The 9,968-nt window shown below is 44.1% G+C and overlaps 3 protein-coding genes across 4 annotated transcripts in view; 1 reads left to right on the forward strand and 2 right to left on the reverse strand.

Moving 5' to 3' along the window:
• The window catches only part of LOC135391251 (uncharacterized), a 34,586-nt gene extending 32,041 nt beyond the window's left edge, over nt 1–2,545 (forward strand). For both annotated transcript variants that reach the window (XM_064621423.1, XM_064621424.1), the window contains exons 11-14: nt 196–287; nt 407–515; nt 646–822; nt 1,484–2,545. In XM_064621423.1, coding sequence (XP_064477493.1) covers nt 196–287; nt 407–515; nt 646–822; nt 1,484–1,602 — 497 coding nt within the window. In that variant the 3' untranslated portion in view covers nt 1,603–2,545. The remainder of the gene's footprint in view (nt 1–195; nt 288–406; nt 516–645; nt 823–1,483) is intronic.
• A 1,708-nt stretch (nt 2,546–4,253) lies between these two features.
• LOC135391254 (BET1-like protein) lies at nt 4,254–9,618 on the reverse strand. Its single transcript, XM_064621426.1, has 4 exons — nt 9,445–9,618; nt 7,689–7,772; nt 7,543–7,599; nt 4,254–5,156 (listed from the first exon to the last, which is right to left on the reverse strand). Exons 2-4 carry the CDS (start codon nt 7,764–7,766, stop codon nt 4,986–4,988), a joined length of 306 nt encoding a protein of 101 aa, XP_064477496.1. The 5' UTR covers nt 7,767–7,772; nt 9,445–9,618; the 3' UTR covers nt 4,254–4,985.
• On the reverse strand, nt 7,901–9,446 carry LOC135391253 (uncharacterized). The gene has a single exon (XM_064621425.1). The coding sequence runs from the start codon at nt 9,341–9,343 to the stop codon at nt 8,774–8,776; it is 570 nt and encodes a 189-aa protein (XP_064477495.1). The 5' UTR covers nt 9,344–9,446; the 3' UTR covers nt 7,901–8,773.
• Nucleotides 9,619–9,968: the final 350 nt, after the last annotated feature.

The following is a 9,968-nucleotide window of genomic DNA, read 5'->3' on the forward strand; positions in this document are numbered from 1 at the left end:
TGAACATTATGGCACAAAAAACAAGGTTTCTGGGGAAATGAGTTAAACGAGTGCATGCAACCGTCTTTTTCTCAATTCTGCAAACTACGACTTGGCTCATTTTGGAAATCAACTCCTAGTGTGGCTAATGGAAAGAAAATTAGGTTTTCGAATTTTTACAATTTTTATGTAATAAAATGCATTTCCACAATGCAGAACGGGAATACCGTTGCCTCGGAAGCTGGGAAGAAGATGGCATGACCTTCACTTACACACAACGCCGAGACATCCCGGGCTTCCAGTGCTTTGTAAGTTGCCTGATGGAAATGTCATGTGGGGAAATGTAGAGGGACAGGCTTTGCAAGCAGACGATACGATCAAGGTGTAACCGAGCAGCATTTCCTCATAGCCTTCTGTCTCTTTCCAGACCGGCAAAATTATTCGCAATGGCGATGAAGCCTACATCAAGGAAGCGGGCGAAAGCTGTATTCGTGGTGAAAACCCTCTCCTCTATGGAATGAAGATAAGCAAGCGAGGTACAAATCAGCCCACTTCCTCAATACCTCAGTTTTGAAGCCTTCATGTAACACACATTATAACAGTACAGCACCACGATTGCAATCCAGCACTGATGACATTAACCGTTTTCCTCTGCCTTCCTCACAGCTTCCTGCAACACGCCTCTGCTGTCCCCAGCTTACGTCCCTCCTCCACCCCCTCGCAAAGCCCCCTCTCATCCTGCCAGCCCCATGGTGCCTCCTCTACGTCCAAACACCCACGATCCTTACTGGTATCACGCAGAGACCCAGAATCCCAGCACCAAATCCTGGAAACCTATCACAGGTAGGTTCCACCCCAAATATTACCCGGTCATCATGTGAGAACCTTTGACAACAAATGTGCAATGTGAAAAAGACTATGCAACCTTGTCAGTTATATATATGTTGTGAAATTCTGGGTATGTTTTGCAGCATACCACAGTAATGTTGGATTTCCATGTAGTGCCTACCACTGTCCCTATTTTGACGTCAGTCATGTACATACTACGTTCATCACTGTAACGTTCCTAGGCCCTTGTGTTTTCAGACTCTGGGTTCTTTGGTAATTGGAAGGACAAAAATTGGGCTTTATTTCGGGAGCTACAAAATAGGCTACAATCGGGCGATATCACATGTAACAGCAGATGTTAGGGTGAAGAAAAAAAAAACACTTTGCACTTTGCCAAATTCATTTTCTGTGCTTTTCTGGTTTTCCCCTAAGCAGTGATGATGCAAATTGAGGAGTAAAAGCTAGTACATCTTGTTTTAACCCTGAAACAAAAGGCCCTAGACATACCTGTTTGACTTACTCCTCTAAAAAGGGACCTAAAGGACAGCACAGCAATCATGAGCAGCATGTGTGGTTCACACGATCGCAAATAGATCAGTTACGCTGCCGGCATTGATAATGCAATGAATACATGTAATATGTACCATCACTTCACTCCTGGCATATCTTATTACAGGTCGACCACGGCTGAACGAAATTCCGGGCAGCAGCGACACTTCGGCAGCGAGTGCCATCACTGGCACCCTCACGACGGTGCTACTACTAGTGCTGTGGCTCACACTTCGTGCAAGATGAGCTGCACAAAACAAAAACAGCTTATGTAGTCAAACAAGTGTGCAGGCTCACACTTCCTAGGATGTGCAATGCTCTGCATCAACCCTGTGATACGCCTAACCAAACAACCACTCTGGAACTGTTTCCAGGATCGGGTACGTGCAGGCCGTGTACCTCAGAGCGATTAAAGTGGGATTCCAAAGCGTGAAGGAGGACTACGTCAGTGCACGTGATATGTGCTGAGAACTAAAAAGTGATAAGAGGACAGTGAAGTGACACCACCACCATTGGTGCGCCTATCGTGCTGCCTTGCCTCACTTCGCACCACCCTCGCATAAGCAGTGCAATACTGGTTGCAGTCTGCAGAAGTGCGGTCGTACATAAGAACGTACAGAAGAACTTTACTGTGTTTGTCTTCCAATGATATGATGGTTTCATATCTTAAAGCATGTTTGTAAATAACTCAAAATGGCCAATCTGTACTTAGACTAGGGCCATCGATGCTATTTATTTTATTTATGTCGTCAGTGGTACGCGAACGTAGCTAGTTAAGTAGTTCCTGTAAGTTAGTTGAAAGCCTGCCAATTTCACATAGAAAACTGCAGCCAGTTGCCATGGTGTATGGAGCTAAAATGTTTGCCGACGAGGAACCATGTCGACCAGCGTCGTGGCACTTTGACACCTGGCAATATTAGTCAGCATTTTTGACAGAATGTAAAAATGAACAAGTTGGAGAAGTGTGCAAAAATGTGTATATGTGATGTAAAGCTGTGTAAATATGTTACTTTTTTATGCTGCCACCATAAGTGCCTTCACTGGTGATTCCAGTGGTGGACCACTGAATTACTTCTTCAAAATACATATTGTACATAATTTTATAAAAGATGATCACTGGCATGAAAGTGTGTTGCTTACTTCATGTTACATTATTTATAACATCATTAAAATCCTAAAAAGCAAGGAATATTTGTGCAGTCATTTTTGGAGTTAGCAGCTTACACAAGGTACAGGTGTGCAGTGATGGCCACTAACTACTTCTACAGTAGTTTAACTATAACTACTTCACAATGGAGTAGTTTAACTAGTAGTTCAACTACTTTTCAGGGGAGGTAGTTAAAACTACTTCTTTAACTACTGCAATGTATTTTAACTACATCTATAACTACTTAACATTGTACATCAACACCAATCCCATTCTATAGTGTTCTTGGACACTTAAATATGAATCACAAGCAGTGATAAAAGAAGATTTAGTACACATGCATCTCCGTTCTCATCAAACAAGTAGCTCAAGGTAAAAGTCGGAAGCACAATCGTGCAATAAAGCTTGTGGCAAAATTGGAAGTAGTTGGCGCCTGCAGTAACCTAACTACTGTAGTTAACTACTTGAAATAGTAGTCTAACTAGTAGTTGCCACTACATTTCTGCAAGTAGTTGATAACTACTTTTAACTACAATCAGGTAGTTAGTTTAACTACATGTAGTTAACTACTGGCCATCACTGCAGGTGTGCTTCATGTCCGACTTCAAAAAAGAAAAAGAAAAGGACCAACATAACAGCACCCAGATAGTACTTGCTTTCCAATGTATTTTCATCGTGGCAGCATTCCAATGAGATGCATGAGCCATGACACAGATTTGCAAAGATACGTGTCGCCCCCATATGGATTTATGAGCCTAAAAAATCCTAGTATTTATTCGTCTTATTTGTATTTACCGTATTTTCCGATCTATAATGTGTAGCCTTTAAAATCAGCAGGAATTAGAAAAAGTTCGATGTATAACACACACCGAAGGATAACGCACACCACAGTCCCGAATATACCAACGCTGTACTATTGAGCAGGAACTCAGTTCTACATCGCCCTTAACGAACGCAGCATCCAAAACTTGTACATTGAGTGCAAGTCATTTATTATGTCTTAGGCACAATCTAACCCATCCCTGACACTAGGCTGGCTCACGCGTGCCATGTCGCCATCAGTCAAGAACAATGGCACTGCAGAGAAAGGTAACTCTCATCGCTATCCATCCAGGACCTGGGGAGTCCAGTGTCCTTTCGTTGCCCCAGGTCGACCTCCTCATAATCTCCTAAGAGATTGCTGCATTGGAACCTGCACAAGGTTCTACTTATTTGAGTTCACATGTTGCCCGGCATCATCCTGGAAAAAAACTCAGATACATCTGAGGGCACTGTGCGTTTTCTACCGGTGCACATATACATGTATATGTGCACCGGTAGAAAACGCACAGTGCCCTTTTTCAACACTTTTTTCAATGTATAACGCGTGCGTTATCTACCCGAAGATAAGGTACTTTGTTTATTTCTCTTATATCAAACCCCATAATGCCATGCCCTGTTCAAATAGACAGTAAATGCATATTTCAAGCAGTACACCAACTCAACGTTCTCCAAAACATTGGAAGGAAGGCCCTTCTTAGGTACAGGCCAATATATTAGGCACTAATGATCTGCGAGTTGAATTTTCCACTAGTCAAACAATGACGCCAACGTGCAATGCCATAATTTTGTGACTGATATATCTACATCCACAATGTACCCAATGAGCCCACAAGTGTGTCGAACGTCGAGGTCCTGAAACCTCACAAAAGAAAATCAATGTCTGACAAAAGTGGACAATACGGAAAGGTAACGAAACACAGGCTGAACATTGTGTTCAAACCACTTTATTATTTCCTATTGAAGATGTGCAAAACCTTGCTTCTGAGGACCAAAGAGCAACGCAAGAGAAACAGAGAAGGAGCGAAGAATATTCTGTGTGCCACACGACACAAATGCACATGCCACTCATATGCGGTGTGCACATTACTATACGCAACAAACAGAAAATATCGGGAGAAGGATGTTGCCAGGAATGTTGCTAGGACACTGGAGCAGAACAAAGACAAATATATGTGCAAGATGATTCAGATTTGAATATCCCTTCAGTGGCAATCCCGGTCAAAACTGTACTTGTGGGGGGGGAAGTGTTGGTGGGGTCATGAATGTGATTCAGCTTTGGTGAAGAAAAAGATGCACATCATAGAATTACGATCGTACGATCGTACTTTGGAGGAATATGAGAAGATTAGTCCATTAGAAGATCAGATGAAAGTCAATTAGGACAGACGTTTCTTCCCTGGGACAGACGATTCCCTCCCCTCTTGCATCTTAATATGGTCTACACAAGACAGTGAAATAGTCTCACCAAATATCTAGGAGATGGAGAACATATGTATGCAGCAAAAACTAATATATATATATATACCCACATAATGATCGAAGCTACATGTCATTTGCACGTGCACCCACTGAGCCTGCAGTGAAATGTTCGCTCATTTAGCACAGTTTCACAATGATGCATATCTAGTACATCACTCGTAAGAGTGTTTCAAGCACATTTTCAGCGTTTAGTCGCTCGACTGGCTAAAGTGTAACCTAAGAGGACGAGCGCTACCACTGTGACAATAACATAGCACATGAGCCTTCTGTTGCCTTTGTTAGAACCCAGGAGCTTGCCGACTCGGCCCATACTTCCAGAGAGAATGCCACGGGAGCCTTCAAAATCCCAGCCCTACGAGAACGAGAATTACAGGAGGCACTTTGGAATAAAGACTTGAACAGACATTCGTAGGTAATACAGAGACATCCCAGTGCACAGAGTACATGACATAGAGCGAGCCTTACCAACGGGAACACGCTTCACAAAGTCATTACCGCGTTTCATTTCGGGTACGTACGAGGGCTGCTAAGAAAGTATCCAGGCTAGATACAGGGGCAGATCTAGAGGGGTGGGGTCTGGATGTCCTGACCCACTCCTCAATTTCCGTCTTCACATAGTGTTTTATTGACCCTAGATCCATATCTAGCATGCTGTCCATGGCAGGACCCCCTCCTCATAAAAATCCTGGATCCGCCCCTGGCTATATTGATATTTCAAAAAGTAAAATGCTTGCAGACGAGAATAAACTACGAATAAATACGTTTTGAAGAAGATTTTTCGAACTAAACGTAGAACCTGAGACAAGGAAACGGGAAGGACAAGACAACAAGTTCTGAATTGCTGAGAACTGAGAACTTGCCGTCCTTCCTGTTTCCTTGTCTCGGGTTCTACGTTTGGTTACTACGCATGTACCAGCTCGCCTGTGCCCTAGCCACTCTTCCCTCATTTTTTTAACCGCTGGAAACAGTGCTGGACTAAGGTCCTGTCATCTGCTACAGAATACCTTGTGGCTGAGCTGCAAGATATTCTGCATGGAAGAGCATGAAAAGACACGACATTCAGCGCTCGCGTGTCGGCAGGAAGCCATGATGTTTCGCTCATCGTTCGGTAGAGTATTCCAGGGAACATCTCTTGTGTAGGTACACAGGTTCGGTCTGTACGGCAATGCGGAGTGCGTTCAGTGAACACCGTCCAGTGGCGGATCCAGGGGGAGGGGGGCGATTGGGCGATCGCCCCCTCCCGCAATGTCAGTTTATGCATTGGATCTCCCTCTCTCCCTCTCTCCCTTTCCCCACTATGCTCCCCGACAAAGAAACTGCCCCCCCCCCCCCCCCCCCAAACCAAACAGAGGGTCTGAATCCGCCCGACACTGTCTGACTGTGTAATGCAAGGCGCAAAAATGCCCTAAAAAATCACCCACAGGGATGCAGAGAGGTGGTGATGCGGGGAGCCCAGCGTGACGTAGCAACAACGTAGTGAGCAGCCACGAGCCCACATTCCCCAAAGAAAATTTGTCTGCTATGGTCACGACCAACTCCTATCTAGTCCCGCTGCATCGCAGAGTGGCATGAAATTCACTCATTCTTTTATTCAACCACAAAAGAAGTGGAGGCAACGTTAGAGGTGGTGCAGATCAACGAATTCCCTTGTGTGCTACGGGCCAGTTATGATAGTTGTTCTTGCGCAAGAACGCTTGTTGTTTCTCATGCAATCTTCTACAGCAAAAAATGAAAAATTTATGGAGGGGTCTTTTGCTGCTCTTTATAAAAGCTTAAGAACAATCATATCTACTCACCTAATCCTATCACCTGTCTAATCATCTACTGCAACAGCCTGCCAGCAGGTGACCATACATTGCAGACAGTACGCTGACACAGAAACCTCTTGCCATCGCTACAGCTGGCCTACAGGAACTGTAACTTTGAAGTGCTATCGAACTCAGGTGCGGCTCCACAGTCGTCCCTAGCTCTCCTTCATCATCATCATCATGCTACTGACCGTAATTGACCCTTACAGATTGCGCACTCTTTTGATGTTTTGGTTCGTCTATCAGACACCAATGAAAGGGGGGGAACTATTCTATTGTGCAGGATTCACACACATTCCTTAGAAGGTGCAGTCTCGTCACAGATCTGTAATCAAAGCCTCCTGGGTCCACTTGCACAAATATTGAGAAAGTTCCTCAGTGCCATCCTTAGTAGCTTTGCCAGTGCTCTACACACAAGCGACATTGAGGATAGCACTACTCAAGCCACTGAGGACACCACTGAGGAACTTCAACGTTTTTACAAGTGGACCCTGGCTTGACATACACGGGCAGTTCACATTCGATTGTGAAAAAAATTTATAGTGGATATAAGGCCCCTTGGCATGCCTGGCATGATACAGCTGATACCGCTGCATGTACAGCATACTGCATATGTTCTGCTTAGTACAGATACTACGCAAAGGACGGTGCAAAGCATAGGTTGGGCAGGACACAAAGAACGTCTTATTGTCCTGCAGAGAGTATAGCCAGCACTGAGGATACCATCAGACGGCGCTGAACTGAATAGTGGTCTCTGGTTTGGGCTCACTTGCAGACGCGATGCTTGGCCCAAGATGCGATAAGGTGCGTATGTTGTGGATCAAACCATTTTCATGTTTGCATTTAGGTTAGGTTAGGTCAGGTTTAGTTTTTAGGGATGTACCTTACACATCAGAAAATGCAGCTCGCACCGGGAAACTGCTCACTTACCAAACTATCAAGCAAACGGTTGTGCTCTTTGGTTTCCACTTCGATATCGTAAGCAAGCTGCAAGAAAATTTTTGGTCAGTTCAAATTTAGATCTTGAAATAAAAACGGGTCACATATCTTTCCTAGAGGAAATGCATGGTTCTTACACTTTTCAAATGCGACACTTTTTTTGAAAGGTCGTCCGCGAGTAGCCGATTTTCTGCGTCCATGCGATCGGAATCCATGGTGAGCTAAGTGGGACACAAAATGACGGAATCAATTAGGCTCAATCAATCGATAAATTAGAATTTGTCAAACAGAGAAACAAAAATATTGCATCTACAATAGTCTACTTTCCTAAAAAAAAACATACAGTGCATCACATTTTCACTTTATTATGTCTAGTAGCCTCTTTACGTATGTACACGTGCAGGCAAAGTCCATGTGGCATACACAGCTTCTCAAACACTCAAGCAAATTGCAAACACCAGTCACTATAACTACTACACAGCGATGTACAATTCTTGCTTTTCCTCGAATAGTGTAATAATGCACATAGGTAAAAGCATGCTGAACCTGTGGGCACCACCTGCACACCCAACAGCATATATACCAAGCTGTACAGAGCATATGCACGAATGCAAGTCTACTGCTGACAGGTGTTCAATTCACATAAAATTGACACTTTACAGAAGGGAAATGCTACAGAATCTTTCACATTTTCCAAACATTAAGCAATCAAAAGCATGCACCTATGCAAGCCAAAAGCCAGTGTATCCTGAATAGGGTTCAAATTCTCGGGCTCATCAATAAATCTAGATGCACCTAACCGTTTGAACTCTATTCTGACTATTTCTTTCATGATTGTATGTTTTGTCTATTCATGTATTTCAAGCAAAAAGCATAAGATAGTGATGCCTCACTGTTGCACACACAGAAATTTTTATCATGTTTCGTTGGGCAGTACATTGTTTACAACCATTCCAAAGGCTCAACCACAAATTTGAAGCTTCAAATACATGACATAATGCTGGCCATCGACGTTTTCTGCTGAAACAAAAGCCTCATGAAATGTTGCTTTTTGCTTTTTCACGCATTTTGTCTCAAGAACAGGTATTAATTTTATATCAAAGACTGAGCTGCAGCTTCGATTAGGTTAGCTATCTAAAACTCTTACGTTTCCAATAGTTTTCAGGCATCCATTCAATACGGCCACCATTTCGTCATTCACCAAATTACGGGTGACAACTCGTCACATCTCAACATTGTCATCATCCACAGGAAGGCAGTGCTTCTTTTTTCTTTCAACATGTCCTCTATGCTGTCCGCAGTCATCGTCCTCGCTTTCTGACGAGCTTTCGTCGAATTTCTTTGGTTTCTGATAGATACAACAGCATTTCGACGATTTCTTGTTCATGTTCTCGTTGTCGACCGTGTCCTCGGACCACATAACGTGCCTCCGTTCCTCAGGTCTGTCTCCAGATGCCTCAGCAACAACAGGATGTCCTTCAGCTTGCTGCACAGCTTCAACTTCAGTTGATACTGGTTTTGACTTTTGCCTCCGTTCAACATGCCCTCTACAGCAGTCGGTTTCGTCATCATTCGATTCTGACGAGCTCTCCCCAAAAGCCTTGGGTTTCTCATAGATACAGCAGCATTTAGACTTCTTTTTGTTCATATGTTCATTGTCGACAGTGTCTTCGCGCCAAACAACTTTGCGACGACTTGCCGGTTTCGGTTTTCGTAGTTTCAGTACGACACCCGTGTGTTCGAGTGTCTTTACTTCTTCTGTCGTCTCAACCGCAGTCGCAGTGCGAGACATTATTGAGCGGGCAGTACTGACTCCGGAATATGCTACGTGGTCAGATTGGAACGGCGCACTTCTAGAACATTGTGAGTGAGAGGTAGTGATCAATGCTTTACCAGATTTGATGCCTGTTCTTTGTCAGGTACGATGTTCTTCTCTGATCAGCTCACTTTCTATAGAGAGTCCGTGCTGACATCTAAGATCAATCTTCAGATTCTTTGCGAAGTGCAGAACTGCACGAAATACGCCATTTTCTTTTATGGTGTTGATGTCAGTGGCTCTTTCCATTCGCCGCCACCTAATCGACCTAATGCCACCACGCCATGCACCACGCCACCACATTCGTATATGCTGAGATAGGTCCGGATAGCTCACAATGTATTCATGTACGACTACGTTGATACAGCTTACGCAAGATGCACACGTACGAATTATAACTCCGACTGATTCCGTGACACCGAAACCGAAACTGCTGTCGCCTGCACCTGCAGCACCAGCAACCGCGTCGTGGAGCGGCGGTTTCTTTCTCGAAGCGCGTAGTGGGGGAAGAGAGAGGGAAACCTAGGCACGGTAATGGTATCGGAAACAGAAAAGTTTGCATGTTGCATTACCGAAATTGGAGATGGCAGCGATAACGGAA

The sequence above is a fragment of the Ornithodoros turicata genome, chromosome 4 (genome assembly GCF_037126465.1).
Source record: "Ornithodoros turicata isolate Travis chromosome 4, ASM3712646v1, whole genome shotgun sequence".
In the NCBI taxonomy this organism is placed as follows: domain Eukaryota; kingdom Metazoa; phylum Arthropoda; class Arachnida; order Ixodida; family Argasidae; genus Ornithodoros; species Ornithodoros turicata.

Bases quoted from the DNA above. Each gene is read 5' to 3' on its own strand.
- LOC135391253 (XM_064621425.1), bottom strand. From the start codon at position 9,343: ATGTCTCGCACTGCGACTGCGGTTGAGACGACAGAAGAAGTAAAGACA.
- LOC135391254 (XM_064621426.1), bottom strand. From the start codon at position 7,766: ATGGATTCCGATCGCATGGACGCAGAAAATCGGCTACTCGCGGACGAC. The intron at 7,600-7,688 runs GTAAGAACCATG...ATTTTCTTGCAG, and splicing joins AAGTGTCGCATTTGAAAAGT to CTTGCTTACGATATCGAAGT. The intron at 5,157-7,542 runs GTAAGTGAGCAG...TCGTTCTCGTAG, and splicing joins ACCGTTTGCTTGATAGTTTG to GGCTGGGATTTTGAAGGCTC.